Below are 18,787 nucleotides of genomic sequence, written 5' to 3' on the forward strand. Positions count from 1 at the left end.
CCGAATCCAAAATGAAGATAGTAATTGTACCCACCTCAGAGAAGTATTGATAAATGAGTTTAGACACTTAGAATAGCGCCTGACACATACTAACCACTCAGTTACCTTTAGCTCTCATTATTTCAAGAAAAGTTCTCTTGTTTTCCTTTACATTCGCTGTAGAGCTATACATGAAGTTTTAAAACACAGCTTGCATCTCTAGTGTCAGCATAAATCACATTGAGTTTTTAGTTAAGCATAAAAATGATTTCATTGTATAGTTTAATCTGTATTTTGTTAATATATAGCATCTTAAATTTTAATATAGTTCAATTTGTACTTTTATTGAGCAATTTGAAAAATGATCTGTATCATTATTAAAGAATGGTTTCTTTTACAGTTAAGTCAAGTCACAATGATCAAAGGGAAAAAATAAAAGACATTTCCAGAGAATGTGCTCTAAAAGCCATTGAACAGAAAAACTTACTTTCCTCACAAAGGAAAGATTTGGAAAGGGGACAAAGAAAAGATTTGGGCAGACATAGAGGTAACTTAAGAACTTACAGCATTCATTGGAAAAGGGGCAGCTAAAATCTTATTTTAAAGCTAAGTTTTATAATTGAATACAATTTAATTAATTTCTTTATATATTATATATATTTATTTAGATATTATGTATCTTAGTATGATTTCTTTAATATACCTATTAAACCTATAAATGTAAAGTTTTCCTAGTTCTTATTCAATTCTAGCCTGGAATACTTGTGTTTTTTATGTTTCAACTTTACTTTTAACTATAAATTCAATTCACCCGTGTGGTACATTCGAATAATAAGGAAGGTTATAAAATTAAGTGAAAAGAACTTCTTTTCCTGCAACCCTTGACCTTCACTCTGTTCCACTGTTAATAGTTTCCAGTTCATTATGGGCACGTCTTACTTTTTATGGTTTTATGCTCTTTTCTTTATGAACATAGTATAATTTAACTGATATTGCTAGACTTTAGAACTTGATTTAAGATTCTTGCTGCAGTGAAATCCTTTCACAGGTACTTTTTGCATACAGCCATTAGCATAAAATTCTTTCAGAATAATTGCTGGGTTTAGGGTATGTTTATTTATTTTCAACTTTGGTAGGTGTGGCTCAGTTGTCCTCCTAAAATACTTGACAGTCTGCACTCCCACCAACAGTGATTAGATGTCTGTTTCCAGCAGCAATTGGTTTAATAAATTTTAAACCTTTACCAATATAATAAGTGGGAAATATTTTTATTTTTATGGTTTTTATTAATTATGAATGAGATAGAATAGTTTTTTAAAATTGCTGTAATTATCTTATCATCTACTTTAGAGATCATTTTTTAAAATAATTATATAACCATTTATTTTATGATTTACTTATTACTGTTTAACATTTCTTCTCAAACAAGGTATTTGGCTTGTGACTAAAACATGGCTCTGAAGAGTAGCTCATTTGTATTTTTATTTATTTTTAAAGATTTGGTTAATGAAGACCTTCCACATTTCAAGTCTGGATCACCTCCTGCCCCAAATGGCTTTAGACAATATGGGAATCCACATCTATATCATAGTCAAGGAAAAGGACCGTGTAAGCATGACCGAATTGCCCATCAGAGTCGAGCTTCTGCACAAACATTAAGTTCAAGTAAATCCCAGATTCTTGCTTCAGGAGAGAAAATAACTGGCAAATTTAAGAGTGACAGTGGTACTGGATATGATACAGACAGTAGCCAAGATTCTAGGGATAAAGGAAGCAGCTGTAATGGCAGCACTAAAAGCCGAAATCGAGGTTGGAAACCTATGAGAGAAACATTAAATGTCGATAGTATTTTTAATGAAAGTGAAAAAAGGCAGCATAGTCCAAGACATAAATCAAATATTAGTAACAAATCTAAATGTAGCAAAGATCAGAGTTTTAACAGTTGTCCAAAAGAGAATCCAAAGCAAAAATGTTTAATGACTATATATGAAGATGAAATGAAGCAGGAAACAGGAAGCAGGAGTTCCCTTGAATTTAATGGAAAAGGAGCAGAAAAAAATAAAGCCCTCAAAGAAACTAAAGTTCATGGTGACAATTGGCAGATGCAAAGGACAGAGTCTGGATATGAAAGCAGTGATCATATCAGTAATGGCTCTGCTAATTTGGAGTCACCTGTTATCGATGGAAATGGTACAGTGATGGATATCAGTGGTGTTAAAGAAACCGCATCCTTCAGGTAATACACAAGTTATGTGAATAATTTCCCCCCACCATTCTCTCTTTTTAGTTATTTGAAGTAACTTTCAAAGGTTGGGGTCAGTTAAATGAAAAGGAAAGAGCTTGAGCTCAGAGTATCCTGGGATATTGCAGGTTATTTGATATATCAAGTTTCTATTTTTAATAGTTATTTCTTGATTCCAAAAATAACAACTGTTTATTTTGGGGAAGTTTAGAAAGTAAAATACATTATCATTGTTGCCACTAAAACCTATTGATGTATATATACTACAGGTTTTAAACCATAGATTTAAATTGGTGTATCTCAGTCATTAAGCTAATTGTTTAATTCTTCAACCTAGTTAATATTCATTATCCCATTTCTAACATTTGTAACTCAGAACTGGGGTTATTTTCTTCTGTCACAACCCAGTTCCATGAAAGAGATATTTTTCCTTTAGCAAGTATTAAAGAATACAGCCAAATAACTAAGTTTGTATTCAATTAATTCTTAATTAATTCTGAAATCATTTATTATATTACTGTTAGCAGTCTATTTGCAGTTCTTTGTGTAACCTCTAAAACATGTCCGCCACTTAGGTCAATTTAGCCACTATTTCTGCTCTTACTCGATCTAAAGCATCTTAATTTGATGTTAGCTGGTGTTTTATTACATTCATTGTTGAAAAGCCAGAAAAAGCGACCGCTCATGTTTTACCGAAATAATCACTGTAATAAAGACTTGGGAAGCTTTTTTACTTTGCAGGGTAATTTCATAATACTTCTTCGAAAGGGGTAGCCTAGGGTATTAGAAAGATCAGAACTTTGTAATCAGATAGGCTTGGATTTTAATTATTGGGCAAATTAATTTGACTTTCACAGCCTTAATCTCCTATTGAAAAATGAGGATAACAACTCCTTTTAAGTATTTTAAGTTGTGAGATGTAGATTAATAATGTACATTAATCCCCTAGAACAGCACATGGTATATAATAATTGTTTAGCAAATGTTATTTCCTTTCTTTTTCTTGGGGTAAACTAAATAATAATCCATTATAGCTGATGTGTTTGGTGTGTGTTTTATTCTATTCTCTAGCAACCAGATTAAGACAAGCAATCTAAACATAGATCGTATGAACTGTACCTCCCAACAGAGCAAAAACTACTTGGAAGGTAAAAATTTTATTTAAATATATTATCATAGTAGCAGTAAAGAATAAATCATGGTATTACGAGTAAAGAAGCTAAGGACAGTCCTGTCACTGATAAGTTTATGAGTAATGAGGATGGAAGCTGGGAGAGTTTATGCTTGAAGTCTTAAAAGATGGGAATAGCTATTTCAGGGAATAGGAAAAAGGGAAAGTGTGTCAGTCAGGCTAGGCTAGGTTCTGCGCTGTGCAGTGGTAACAACTTGAAAATCTCCATGTCTTAGTACAAGATTGTTTCTTGCTCACAGCACGTGTCCTGTGAATGTCAGCATGAAGTCTCTTCCTAGTAATCACTCAGGGCCTGAGGCTAATGGGACTCCATCTCTACCAGTACTTCTTTGATCATTGCAGTACTGGGGGGAGAGGAGATTGAAGGGGACACACATAGTGAATCACATGTAAGCTCTTAAAACTTTCAACCCAGAAGTGATAAATGTGCTTCCACTCACATCTGACTGGCCAAGGCAAGTCTTAACAGCCAGGCCTAATTTCAAAGAGGGTGGAAAAGGGTAATTTGCTGGTGCACTGCAATATGTATGAACGGTCCTAATGTCTACCACAGGCGTTAAGGACAGATAGAAAAATTGATAAACAGCCTGCTAGAAAAGTTCACTTCGGAAACAGTAAATATGTAATGGTGTGACATTATTATAGGCGATTTGTTAGCAACACATAGAGGCCCAGAAGCAAAGAAAACTAGATGTTTGTCTACAGAATTCGGCATTGTTACTGAGAGGTTATACCTGAAGGATTTGGGGAACAGGGATCAAGGAAAATGATGAGCAAGGGGATTACTGAGGTTGGAATCAAAGTCATTGTCTTCAAATTTTAGAATTCAGAGGGTTAGAAGGGCTATAGTTTTTCACGATAAAAAATAGCCACGAAGAACACATTTTAAAGTTTGTTTTTAGTCTTTATCATCCTTAAGGCTTTTGTGGAGATTATTTTTCAGGTTGCAGATATTGAATATGATTAAATGTTTAATTATTTTGTTTTCATCAAATGGTATAATATCAGAAGGAAACACTTATATTAAGGAAATAACCTTCCTTTCCCATATAAAATGTCTCGCCTGTTTAAAAAATCTGATAAAAGTCTGGTAACCAAGTATTACAGGAAACAGTAAAAGGCTGGCCAGAAATCAACAGCAGAAGTCAGTAAAAACTGAACAATAACTGCAAGTTCAGTGCTCTTTATAAAATGATGCTTGCTTCCTGATATTAATAAAAACACAAGGTCATAGAAATTTCGATGGTTAGGAGTGCATTGCTATAATAGCTTTGTTCTGGGTTTCCCCACTTAATATGAAATAGTATGTATGTAGCCAATTAAAACTAATTTTTTTTATTGTGGTAAAATATACACCACAGAATTTGTCATTCTAACCATTTTTAAGTTACCATTGTCTGATATTAAGTACATGTGCATTGTTTTGCCACCATCACTACCATCTATCTTCATAATTCTTTCATCTTCTCAAATTGAAACTGTACCCATTAAACAACTCCCCATTCCCCCCTCCCCTGGCCCCTGCAACCTCCATTCTACTTTCTGTCTCTTTGAATTTGACTACTCTGGGTACCTCATATAAGTGGAGTCATGCAGGGTTTGTCTTTTTGTGACTGGCTTATTTCACTTAGCACAACGTCTTCAGAGTTCATCCATGTATCAGAATTTCATTCCTTTTAAGGCTGAATAATATTGCATTATATGATGTAACACATTTTGTTTATCCATTCATCTGTTGATGGACATTTGGGTTGATTCTACCTTTTGGCTATTGTATATAATGCCCCTGTGTATATTAGTGTACAAATATCTGAAGTCCCTGCTTTCAGTTCTTTTGAGTATATACCCAGAAGCACAATTGCTGGATCCTGTGGCAATTCTCTGTTTAGTTTTTTGAGGAACCACCATTCTGTTTTCCACAGCAGCTGCACTATTTTACATTCCCACCAGCAGTGCAGAGGTTCCAAGTTCTTCATATCCTCACCAATACTTGTTATTTTCTGGGGTTTTTTTTTGGAGAATTGCCATCCTAATGGGTGTGAAGTGGTATCTTGTTATGGTTTTATGTACCCCACGTTTTATTTAACTACATAAATTGCATTACATTAAAATTATTTCTTGTTTAATAAACTTCAAAGCCTACCATATTTCTTTAAGCTAGTGTTTGCTTAGGGAAACTTTATTAATGTTCATGCCTTATGGTATCTGTATGTGCATTTCCCTCCCCTAGTCTTTGAGAACATGTTAAAGTGGGTATAGGAATTTTTTTTCCAAGCTAAAAACTGGCCCTGCGTGGATTTTTTCCTTTTTTTCAGTAAGGCACAGTTTAATTTTTTGTGGCTTGGTATGATTTTCTTGGATTTCTCCTACTTCTTAATTATAAAATGGGGGTACACTTACATTATTGACCTGAAGAATGACTTTCTATCCATAGGTAAAAGACTTTTACAAAGTTAAGAAACCTTAGAAAATTTTTTATTTTCTAAAATTTTTATTTTATTTTTATTTTTTTATTTTCATACTTTGTTTGACATTTAAGTCAGCTTTCAATATTAGTCTGTACAAGTTTATGTGATGGTAGAGAAATTAAAATCTATAACAATGCCATTGTAATTATCTCACTGATAGTTTTTCATTGATAGAGATATTATATAGCCTATTATATTTATGGATTCTGCTGCAAACAAACATACCTACACTGCCTAAAGCTATTATTTGGGAACATTGTTGAAATTCCACAATGCCACTTAGATTATTTTAGCTCCTCTTTTAAAAATGGGTCACTAATGGGGAGAATGTCAAATGCCTTAAATTACATTCAAAACAGAAGAAATGACATGTTCAAAAGCACATGGTCAGGAGAAACTATCACATATTGGAAGGATACAGCTAGTTTGTTATATACAAGGCTGGAATGCATACCTGGAAATTGTGAGATGATGGTTAGAGGATAGAGAGAAGCCAAATCATGATGAAACTTTTATGCTATTTTTAAATCCTAAAAAGTAAATGGAAAGGCATCTAAGGACAAGGAGAGTAGCGTACTCCAGTTTGCATTTAGAAAGGACTCTTTGGTGGCAGTGTAGGGGGTGAATTTGGAGCAGTGGGAGAAAAATTATTTAGATGAATAATAGCCTAGGAGAGAAAAGATGAGGGTATAAACTAAGGCAGTATCAATGTCAAGAAAGAAGATTTGAGAGATTATAAGAATGTGTGGACAGTGGAGTCACTTTCTGTGACAGATGTGCACAGTGAGGGAAAAGGAGAAAGCTGGGGGTGGCCGTATTTGGGTATTACATAAATGGATTCACCATTTACCAAATGGAGGAATATAAGAAGAAGGGACAAATTTTGGGGGTGAGAGAGGATGGCAAATTTATTTTTGGATTTGTTTGGTTTGTCATCTAGGTAAGTAGATTAGTTAGGAACAAATGTCTGGAATGCAGGAAAGATTATGTATTGGTAGCCATCAACATATATGGGAATTGAATGCGGTAGACATGGACAACATCATGCAGGAAAATGGGAGATTTCAGGGAAAAAAATATAGACAAAGGAAGAAACATGGGGTTTGCTGACTAAAAGAGATGAGCTAAGAGTAGAGAGAAGGAGCAACTTTGGAAAAGAATGAGGAGTAGCTGGAAAGTATGAGAAAATACAGGAGAGGGAGTTAGCACACGGAAACTGGGAAAATGGAGAGCTTCAAAAAGAAAAGTGATCACAGATTAAGCAGAATAAGGATTAAAAAGTCCAAGTTTGGTTTAGCAGTTAGTAAGTCATTAGTGACCTAGTAAAAGCAGTATTAGAGAAACATTAGAATAGAGGGAACATTAGAATAGAAGCAAGATTGAGGTAGAACTGAAGTGTTTAGAAGTAAAGGGTCATGATGTTTGTAACTTACTCTCAAATGGTTCAGAAAAAAAAGTGGGGTAAAGTGTTAATAATAGGTGAATCTGAGTAAAGGATATGCAGGTAGGTATATCTTTCAACTTCTCTGAACTTTATGAAATTATCTTCAAATTAAAAGTTTTTCAGAAAAGGTTACAGTAGAATAAAAAGTAAATAAGAGAAGTAAATAAGTGCACATGTCTGTCAAAACCCTTGCTGTGAATAGTAAAGAAGCCCTACCTAAAGGAGAAAAATGAAACCAAGAGCTTAGTTTTGCATGTATGTTACAGAGGGTAAGGAACTAATGATGTACAGAGGGTGAGAAAGGTGTGAAGATAAGAATAGACCAGAACAGTAATTAATGGAGTAAGATCTCTGGAGGTAGAGTGAGAATGGAACTTCAAAGGAAAGCTTTGAATTAAGGGAGTAGTAGTTTTTCTGTAATGGGAGAGATAAAGGTGAGTGTTGGTACCATTCAGTGTGTATTGTGTTAGATGAGTCAGTTGAAGGAGTTCATACCTAGTGGACTCTTTTCTCTACGGAGTAAGGTTATCTACTGAATAAATATGTGTTTGGATATTTATAGATTGTAAATAACGGATCACAAAGGAATTATTAGGTCTTTCAAAAAACTTTTGCCATTTACTTTGGGGTCTGTAATACTTGGCTTAATCTCAGTTAATCATAGAAGTCAGGGTTAGTTCAAGCTGAGAATCTTGATCTTGCAAATGACAAGGAAGAGTGAAAGAAGTTAATCAGTGGTCAGAAAAATCTGTTAATTCCCTTAATTCTTATTGTAAAAAAATCTGTACCTCCATTATGTTAAGTGAAATATACTACCCTTAATGTTGTTAAATCCTAAAATTAGTAAATGAAAAAAATTTTACTGGAAGAGTTTATTCGTATACGTAAGTTTATTTCCTCTAAGATGTTTTTTGCAAACTTCAGAGTATATTCATTTAGAGAGTATATCTGAAGAATGAGGTACTTTTCACAGTTGGTTTTGTTTCTGTGCATACTAAATTTATTTTCTCTAAGAGTTTCATAGACCATCGAGAGGCACTTGCTGTGGCCCAGCACCACCAAATGTTTATATGTTTTTTAAAACCATAAACTTTCAGTATTGAAATTTAATTTGTAGCAAAATAGCATTATTTGCTCTTTCTTTAAATTATAATCCCAGTGAGGAAAGAAGTTACTGACTCTTGCCTTTTTATTTTGTATCATCCCCAAGTTTAGTATCTGATAGGGTAGATTATTACATATTAAAGTATCTCTCTGTTCCTTTTGGCATGTAGTAAATTTAGCCAGAAATATTTATATAGTTAAAGTTTTGTGATTTTTTTCTAAAATATTCAAATTTTGCTTAACTGTCTTTTTATAGTAAATCAGGTCATTGATTAGGTTATTGCTCTTGAATGTTTAGACTTTGTAATTGCAGTATTATTATTATAGTCTGAAATCTTCCGATACAACAAGAATGAGGATTACAGTGTCTAGACTAGCAGTTTGGTTTTCTTGCTATGTAAGTCTGTTTTAAATCTAGGTCACCTTTTCAGATTAAGTATATATATTTTGATTTCTTGACTATTGGGCTTTAGGTTTTTTGTATACAGTACCAAAATTAGCATTATTAATTAAAGCATCTTGCCTTGATGTTGAAGTATTTTCTGTGCCAAGTGTTAAAATCTGACTATCTTAGATTTGCAAAGAACCTGAAGCCAAAATTCCCAGTAAAGACACATGGATGTCTATGTCAGCAGAAGAGAAAAATAACACATCTATTTTTAAGTTAGTTGGAATTCTGAAGTCAAACCACTTGGTTGAATGCCTGCCATAGTGATATTAAAATTTCAAACATATTTATAAAACCTCTGCTGCCTCCTGCTGCCCATTGCGTGGATACTTTAATAAAAGTAAAGAAATCTTTAAGAATTAAGTATTTAATTTTTTTTGTACTTGTGAATATTACACTTGAAGTTCTGGATAAGTTAAGAAGTAAATAAACATTCCAAAGTTAAAATCACAGTGGGTGGGAAATTATAATGTAACTTTAACTTACAAATTTTTCAAACTTTAAAGGTTGAAAAATAGTCAAGATTCCTTCTGATATTACTTTTTTTTTTCTTTAGTCATAAAGTAGCTGTCAAAGAGAGAGGCTTAGTTTTTTTTTTAACAACCATTTTTTAAACTGAGGTATAATTAATTTATAATGTGTTAGTTTCAGGGGTACAGCAAAGTGATTCAGTTATACATGTATATATATATCTATTCTTTTTCAGATTCTTTTCCATTATAGGTTATTACAAGATACTGAGTAGAGTTTCCTGTGCTGTACAGGAGGTCCTCATTGTTTATCTATTTCACGTATAGTAGTGTGTGTATGTTAATCCCAAACTCTTTAATTTACTTCCCTCCCCCACCCTCTGCTTTCCCCTTTGGCAACCATAAGTTTGTTTTCTATGTCTGTGAGTCTGTCTGTTTTGTAAATAAGTTCATTTGTATCATTTTTTTAGATTGCACATACAAGTGATATTATATGATATTTGTTTTTGTCTGTCTAACGTACTTCACTTAAGAGGGAGGCTTAGTTTTTGAGACTCAGGCAGTGTGTCAAGGTTACAGGGTCATGAGACTCTCTGTGATATATTATATTGCCTTTTATTTCTGAGACTTTATTAGTATGGCACTTGGTAGATATAGAAATAGTTGGCGGAGGGGAAGGTAAGAAGAATTTGTCTCAGTTTATACTTATTTTGTCTTGGATCAGTGAGTTAGAAATACGGTGGACAGTGTGGAGGTGATTTAAAAGAAGAAAAAACAGTGTTTTTCATTTTTATTGGGAGCTGCCATTTACTGTGTGAGCAGTATGGCATATAGGGTATTAATTTCTCATGTATATTACATTACTCTTTCTTGGAAATTACTTCTAAGATTTAACTTGCAGAGCCATATAATAACCAATATAGATTTTTTAAATAGGGTAATATTTAGATGTTATGATCAACTATAGGTTCCAGTTGAATTTTGAGTGACAGGGTAGTTTTAAAAAATGTACCTAGAACATCAATTTAGAGATAAAAAGGCATCTAAGATAAAGTTATCTATTGTTTAAAAAATAAAAGTTGCTTTTTTAATAACTTGATTTTGTTTTCTTTGCAATCTTTGGTTCACAGATTTGGTGTACAGTAGACTAGAAGCATGAGAATGAGAGGAAACTGAAATAAATTAACATGATGAAAAGGTCAACTAAAAATAAGGGAAAATACAGGAAAATTTACTGGAATTGTACAGAAGTATAGGGAATGAATTGAATATTCAAGCTAATGCCATATATTTTGGTATCTTCTGTGGGCATCAGCATGTTAAAGTATATCCTGTTATTTGATGTTCATACTAATGGCGTAGTTTCATCAGAAGGAGATTCTGTATAATGATCTTGTGTTTTAGGCATACATGAAAGAGAGCCTGCAGGTAGTAGAAAGAGCACTGGCTTTGCAGTTAATCCTGGGTTTGTTTGAGTGTTGCCACTTAACCACCTATATGGCATCGGTTAGGATACTTCATTTCCCTAAGTCTCAATTCCTTGGTTATAAAAAGGGAAGTTTTACAGAATAGTTGTGACTCAGATTTTAAAAAGACACCTATTTGCAATTAACTGGAACGGTTGTTTACAAAAGGTATTGAGGACCTCAAACAGCTTTTATTGCTATATCTATTAAGATTCGCTGTATTAGGCATTAAACCTGAAAATCTTAAATATTTTATTTATTCATTTAAAGAGTGAATAAATCCTTTACTCACGCATGATTTTGAAACATCCATGTATCCTCATTTGGAAAATATTGGTTTGCTAAATTATGCAAGTCTTCCAAATGTTGATACATTTCTTTTCTTTTTTTTTTTTTTTGGTAACATTGTACCTGCAGTGCTTCTTGTTTAAAACTTTTTTTTTTGAATTTTATTTTATTTATTTCTTTATATAGCAGGTTCTTATTAGTCATCAGTTTTATACACGTCAATCCCAATCGCCCAATTCAGCACACCACCATCCCCACCCCCCCACGGCTTTCCCCATTTGGTGTCTATACATTTGTTCTCTACATCTGTGTCTCAACTTATGCCCTGCAAACCGGTTCATCTGCACCATTTTTCTAGGTTCCACATACATGCGTTAATATACGATATTTGTTTTTCTCTTTCTGACTTACGTCACTCTGTATAACAGTCTCTAGATTCATCCACATCTCTACAAATGACCCAATTTCGTTCCTTTTTATGGCTGAGTAATATTCCATTGTATATATGTATTACATCTTCTTTATCCATTCGTCTGTCGATGGGCATTTAGGTTGCTTCCATGACCTGGCTATTGTAAATAGTGCTGCAATGAACATTGGGGTGCATGTGTCTTTTTGAATTATGGTTTTCTCTGGGTATATGCCCCATAGTGGGATTGCTGGATCATATAGTAATTCTATTTTTAGTTTTTTAAGGAATCTCCGTACTGTTCTCCATAGTGGCTGTATCAATTTACATTCCCACCAACAGTGCAAGAAGGTTCCCTTTTCTCCACACCCTCTCCAGCATTTGTTGTTTGTAGATTTTCTGATGATGCCCATTCAAACTGGTGTGAGGTGATACCTCATTGCGGTTTTGATTTGCATTTCTCTCATAATTAGTGATGTTGAGTGGCTTTTCATGTGCTTCTTGGCCATCTGTATGTCTTCTTTAGAGAACTGTCTATTTAGGTCTTGTGCCCATTTTTGGATTGGGTTGTTTGTTTCTTTAACATTGAGCTGCATGAGCTGTTTATATATTATGGAGATTAATCCTTTCTCCATTAATTCGTTTGCAAATATCTTATCCCATTCTGAGGGTTGTCTTTTCGTCTTGTTTATGGTTTCCTTTGTTGTGCAAAAGCTTTTAAGTTTCATTAGGTCCCATTTGTTTATTTTTGTTTTTATTTCCTCTACTCTAGGAGGTGGATCAAAAAAGATCTTGCTGTGATTCATGTCAAAGAGTGTTCTTCCTATGTTTTCCTCTAAGAGTTTTATAGTGTTCCGTCTTACATTGAGGTCTCTAATCCATTTTGAGTTTATTTTTGTGTGTGGTGTTAAGGAGTGTTCTAATTTCATTCTTTTACATGTAGCTGTCCAGTTTTCCCAGCACCACTTATTGAAGATTGTCTTTTCTCTGTTGTATATCCTTGCCTCCTTTGTCATAGATTAGTTGACCATATGTGCGTGGGTTTATCTCTGGGCTTTCTATCTTGTTCCATTGATCTATGTTTCTGTTTTTGTGCCAGGACCATATTGTCTTGATTACTGTAGCTTTGTAGTACAGTCTGAAGTCAGGGAGTCTGATTCATCCCGCTCCGTTTTTTTCCCTCAAGACTGCTTTGGCTATTCGGGGTCTTTTGTGTCTCTATACAGATTTTTAAGATTTTTTGTTCTAGTTCTGTAAAAAAATGCCATTGGTAATTTGATAGGGATTGCATTGACTCTGTAGATTGCCTTGGGTAGTATAGTCATTTTCACAATATTGATTCTTCCAATCCAAGGACATGGTATATCTCTCCATCTGTTGGTATCATCTTTAATTTCTTTCATCGGTGTCTTACAGTTTTCTACATACAGGTCTTTTGTCTCCCTAGTTAGGTTTATTCCTAGGTATTTTATTCTTTTTGTTGCAATGGTAAATGAGAGTGTTTTCTTAATTTCTCTTTCAGATTTTTCATCATTAGTGTATAGGAATGCAAGAGGTTTCTGTGCATTCATTTTGTATCCTTCAACTTTACCAAATTCATTGATTAGCTCTAGTAGTTTTCTGGTGGCATCTTTAGGATTCTCTATGTATAGTATCATGTCATCTGCAAACAGTGACAGTTATACTTCTTCTTTTCCAATTTGGATTCCTTTTATTTCTTTTTCTTCTCTGATTGCCGAGGCTAGGACTTCCAAAACTATGTTGAATAATAGTGGTGAGAGTGGACATCCTTGTCTTGTTCCTGATTTAGAGGAAATGCTTTCAGTTTTCACCATTGAGAATGATGTTTGCTGTGGGTTTGTCATATGTGGCCTTTATTATGTTGACGTAGGTTCCCTCTATGCCCACTTTCTGGAGAGTTTTTATCATAAATGGGTGTTGAATTTTGTCAAAAGCTTTTTCTGCATCTGTTGAGATGATCATATGGTTTTTATTCTTCAGTTTGTTAATGTGGTGTACCACATTGATTGATTTGCGTATATTGAAGAATCCTTGCATCCCTGGGATAAATCCCACTTGATCATGGTGTATGATCCTTTTAATGTGTTGTTGGATTCTGTTTGCTAGTATTTTGTTGAAGATTTTTGCATCTATATTCATCAGTGATATTGGTCTGTAATTTTCTTTTTTTGTAGTATCTTTGTCTGGTTGTGGTATCAGGGTGATGATGGCCTCATAGAATGAGTTTGGGAGTGTTCCTTCCTCTGCAGTTTTTTGGAAGAGTTTGAGAAGGACGGGTGTTAGCTATTCTCTAAATGTTTCATAGAATTCGCCTGTGAAGCCATCTGGTCCTGGACTTTTGTTCGTTGGAAGATTTTTAATCACAGTTTCAATTTCACTACCTGTGATTGGTCTGTTCATTTTTTATATTTCTTCCTGGTTCAGTTGGAAGGTTATACCTTCCTAAGAATTTGTCCATTTCTTCCAGGTTGTCCATTTTATTGGCATAGAGTTGCTTGTAGTAGTCTCTTAGGATGCTTTGTATTTCTGGGGTGTCTGTTGTAACTTCTTTTTCATTTTTAATTTTATTGATTTGAGTCCTCTTCCTCTTTTTCTTGATGAGTCTGGCTGATGGTGTATCAATTTTGTTTATCTTCTCAAAGAACCAGTTTTTAGTTTTATTTATCTTTGCTATCGTTTTCTTCATTTCTTTTTCATTTATTTCTGATCTGATCTTTATGATTTCTTTCCTTCTGCTAACTTTGGGTTTTGTTTGTTCTTCTTTCTCTAGTTCCTTTAGGTGCAAGTTTAGATTGTTTATTTGAGATTTTTCTTGTTTCTTGAGGTAGGCTTGTGTAGCTATAAACTTCCCACTTAGAACTGCTTTTGCTGCATCCCATAGGTTTTGGATCGTTGTGTTTTCATTGTCATTTGTCTCTAGGTATTTTTTGATTTCCTCTTTGATTTCTTCAGTGATCTCTTGGTTATTTAGTAACATATTGTTTAGCCTCCATGTGTTTGTGTTTTTTACGTTTTTTCCCTGTAATTCATTTCTAATCTCATAGCGTTGTGGTCAGAAAAGATGCTTGATATGATTTCAATTTTCTTAAATTTACTGAGGCTTGATTTATGACCTAAGATGTGATCTATCCTGGAGAATGTTCCGTGCGCACTTGAGAAGAAAATGTAATCTGCTGTTTTTGGATGGAATGTCCTATAAATATCAATTAAATTTATCTGGTCTATTGTGTCATTTAAAGCTTTCCTTATTTATTTTCATTTTGGATGATCTGTCCATTGGTGTAAGTGAGGTGTTAAAGTCCCCCACTATTATTGTGTTATTTTAAAGTCTATTTTATCTGATATGAGTATTGCTACTCCAGCTTTCTTTGGATTCCCATTTGCATGGAATATCTTTTTCCATCCCCTCACTTTCAGTCTGTATGTGTCCGTAGGTCTGAAGTGGGTCTCTTTTAGACAGCATATATATGGGTCTTGTTTTTGTATCCATTCAGCAAGCCTGTGTCATTTGGTTGGAGCATTCAATCCATTCATGTTTAAGGTAATTATCGATATATATGTTCCTATGACCATTTTCTTAATTGTTTTGGGTTTGTTTTTGTAGGTCCTTTTCTTCTCTTGTGTTTCCCACTTAGAGAAGTTCCTTTCGCATTTGCTGTAGAGCTGGTTTGGTGGTGCTGAATTCTCTTATCTTTTGCTTGTCTCTAAAGCTTTTGATTTCTCCATCGAATGTGAATGAGATCCTTGCTGGGTAGAGTAATCTGGGTTGTAGGTTCTTCCCTTTCATCACTTTAAGTATATCATGCCAGTCCCTTCTGGCTTGTAGAGTTTCTGCTGAGAAATCAGCTGTTAACCTTATGAGAGTTCCCTTGTATGTTATTTGTCATTTTTCCCTTGCTGCTTTCAATAATTATTCTTTGTCTTTAATTTTTGCCAATTTGATTACTATGTGTCTCGGTGTGTTTCTCCTTGGGTTTATCCTGTATGGGACTCGCTGCGCTTCCTGGACTTGGGTGGCTGTTTCCTTTCCCATGTTAGGGAAGTTTTCGACTATAATCTCTTTAAATATTTTCTCTGGTCCTTTCTCTCTCTCTTCTCCTCTGGGACCCCTATAATGCGAATGTTGTTGCATTTAGTGTTGTCCCAGAGGTCTCTTAGGTTGTCTTCATTTCTTTTCATTCTTTTTTCTTTATTCTCTTCCGTAGCAGTGAATTCCACCATTCTGTTTTCCAGGTCATTTATCTGGATACATTTTTTTATATATCCTTTTTTCTTCGGCCGTGTCACACGGCATGCGGGATCTTAGTTACCCAACCAGGGATTGAACCCATGCCCCCTGAAGTGGGAGTGCAGAGTCTTGACCACTGGACTGCCAGGGAAGTCCCATTTTTCTCTCTCTCTCTATATATATTTATTTATTTATGGCTGTGTTGGCTCTTCGTTTCTGTGTGAGGGGTTTCTCTAGTTGCGGCAAGCAGGGGCCACTCCTCATTGCGGTGTGTGGGCCTCTCACTATCGCGGCCTCTCTTGTTGCAGAGCACAGGCTCCAGACGCGCAGGCTCAGTAATTGTGGCTCACGGGGCTAGTCGCTCCGCAGCATGTGGGATCTTCCCAGACCAGGCCTCGAACCCGTGTCCCCTGCATTGGCAGACAGATTCTCAACCACTGCACCACCAGGGAAGCCCTCTCTATATATTTTTAAAGAACAGATTTTAAAACATCACCACAGATATTATCAGGAAGTCTTTATAAGTATTGGAAAAGTACAGAACTCATGGTGGTAAATACAAATTTTCCAAAACTCTTTACTTTCATCTAAAAGGTTAAATTTTATCATTGGCAATAAATACTGCCAGTTGTTTTATTCGAAGTGACAGTTTCACTTCTTTTATTTTCAAGAAAATTTCTGACACATACTCAAGTCTGAATAACTGAAGTTCGTTCATTGTCTTTTCAAGTAAAAAGGTGTTCAGTTGTAAAAATTAAATGAAATAATTATTATCAACTTCTTACAACTTGAGTAAGCAGTCAATAAATGGAAGCTAGTTAGTGGTGTGATAACATTTTATGTTATCATAATACCCTCCCACCCATTTAAATTCAGTTGATGTTCCTAATATTTCTGTGACGTTGGTAAAATAGATATCAGCATCTCATTACTTAAAGGCAGAAACCTAGACTGTAGGGTGGTATAAGTTTGTAAAGTTGGTTTTAGGAATATAAAGTTACCAACCAATAAGCTGTGAATCCAAACTTCAACTCAAGCCATCTGTCTCCAAATGTAGCGTTTTCCCACCATTTTGTCAGTAAAGAGTAAACAGGGGAAGCACAGCTCCACACGACCCATCTAGAATAACACTTTTTGGGGATTGCTGACATTTTCAAGAGATAATAAATTGAAGATAGGGGCTTCCCTGGTGGCGCAGTGGTTGAGAGTCTGCCTGCTGATGCAGGGGACTCGGGTTCATGCCCGGTCCGGGAGGATCCCGCATGCCACGGAGAGGCTGGGCCCGTGAGCCATGGCCGCTGGGCCTGCGCGTCCGGAGCCTGTGCTCCGCAACAGGAGAGGCCACAGCAGAGAGAGGCCCGCGTACCAAAAAAAAAAAAAAAAAAAAAAAAAAATTGAGGAAAGAGCCATTGATTTTGTATAAAGGGTTCAGGAAAGAGGTATTATTTGAGCTGAGGCTTGAAGAACTAGTTTTCATCTGTTAATTTGGAAGAGAATTACCTGATTATAGAAAATCTTTTGTAAATTATGGAGAAGTATAGATGGAGTAAATTCTAAAAGATCACTTAAATAATTTTTTCTCATTCCCTTCCTCAGGCTTTAGAAAAGAACTCAAGAACCTGGAAGTAGCCTATAAATCTTATGAGTCCCACCCAGAATCATATCTACAAATAAAAAATCCTTTGATAAAAAGGTAATCCTAGCTATTTGGAATACTAAAATCTTTTAAATTAAATGCATGTATTATAGGAACTCTTTATCAGAAAGGCATACTACCTGTCACTACTCTGAAAGCAATGGGTCTAGAGCAGGGGTCCCCAAGCCCCAGGCTGCAGACTGATGCTGGAACTGGGCCGCACAGCAGGAGGTGAGTGGCAGCCGAGTGAGCGAAGTTTCATCTGCCGCTCCCCATCTCTCGCATTACCGCCTGAACCACACGCTCCTTCCCAAGTCAGTGCAAAAATTGTCTTCCACGAAACTGGTCTCTGGTGCCAAAAAAGGTTGGGGACTGCTGGTCTAGAGTATTATGATGCATGTTTTATTGGGGATCATTAAAAGGATGTAAACCTTAATGATAGGGGGCCTACAAAGTACCTTGTACAATATATGATTGTTTGTTTTAAACCTTACAGCATTCTTTTGAGATGTATGGTATTTTACAAAAGAGAAAATTTGGGGCTTAGATTAAGTAATTTGGCCAAAGCAATGGAGTTGAGATTTGAATATAGCTCTTATCTACTTAGCAGAGCCTCAACTCTTTTCATCTTTGTGCTCTAATTGAATTTTATGCAATTCACATGAGAAAAATAATTTAATCATATGAAGATAAATAATTTGCAATGTGATATCATTTTTCTTCACCTTAGAAGTTAACTATTACTTAAATAAAGGTAGTCTTTGATTAACCAAATTATTTTTAATTAGTATACTATCCTTATAGCATTATATATCAAAATTAAAGTACCTCTATTGCTATAAACTTTGGGTGGGAAGTGTTTTAGAATATTGAATTGTTTGCTAGTAACATTTTACTTAAGTCTATGCTACATTTTATCACAATAAATGTAATTTCAGTGTTTTTAAGTTGAATTTTTTTTTTTTTTTTGGCTGCACTGTGTGGCTTGTGGCATCTTAGTTACCCAAACAGGGATTGAACCTGCGCCTGGGCAGTGAAAGCGCTGAGTCCTAACCACTGGACTGCCAGGGAATTCTCTGATATTTGCTTTTTTTTTTTTTTTTTTGTGGTACGCGGGCCTCTCACTGTTGTGGCTTCTCCCGTTGCGGAGCGCAGGCTCAGCGGCCATGGCTCACAGGCCCAGCCACTCTGCGGCATGTGGGATCTTCCCAGACCGGGGCACAAACCCGTGTCCCCTGCTTCGGCAGGTGGACTCTCAACCACTGTGCCACCAGGGAATCCCCTGAAATTTGCTTTTTTAACTATACTTCTGGTTATAAATCTGATCTTGGTAATGACGGATGTTTCTAATAAACATTTATGTATTCTGGCATAAAGATTTTGGATTCAGAG

At 35.2% G+C, this 18,787-nt stretch overlaps 1 protein-coding gene across 1 annotated transcript in view; it reads left to right on the forward strand.

Moving 5' to 3' along the window:
• Positions 1-18,787, forward strand: part of USP53 (ubiquitin specific peptidase 53) — a 64,971-nt gene that overhangs the window by 42,660 nt on the left and 3,524 nt on the right. Inside the window, exons 12-15 of the mRNA XM_060012935.1 lie at positions 380-526; positions 1,477-2,215; positions 3,293-3,369; positions 17,356-17,452. Of these exons, the coding sequence (XP_059868918.1) occupies positions 380-526; positions 1,477-2,215; positions 3,293-3,369; positions 17,356-17,452 (1,060 nt within the window). The remainder of the gene's footprint in view (positions 1-379; positions 527-1,476; positions 2,216-3,292; positions 3,370-17,355; positions 17,453-18,787) is intronic.

The sequence above is a fragment of the Delphinus delphis genome, chromosome 5 (genome assembly GCF_949987515.2).
Source record: "Delphinus delphis chromosome 5, mDelDel1.2, whole genome shotgun sequence".
In the NCBI taxonomy this organism is placed as follows: Eukaryota; Metazoa; Chordata; class Mammalia; order Artiodactyla; family Delphinidae; genus Delphinus; species Delphinus delphis.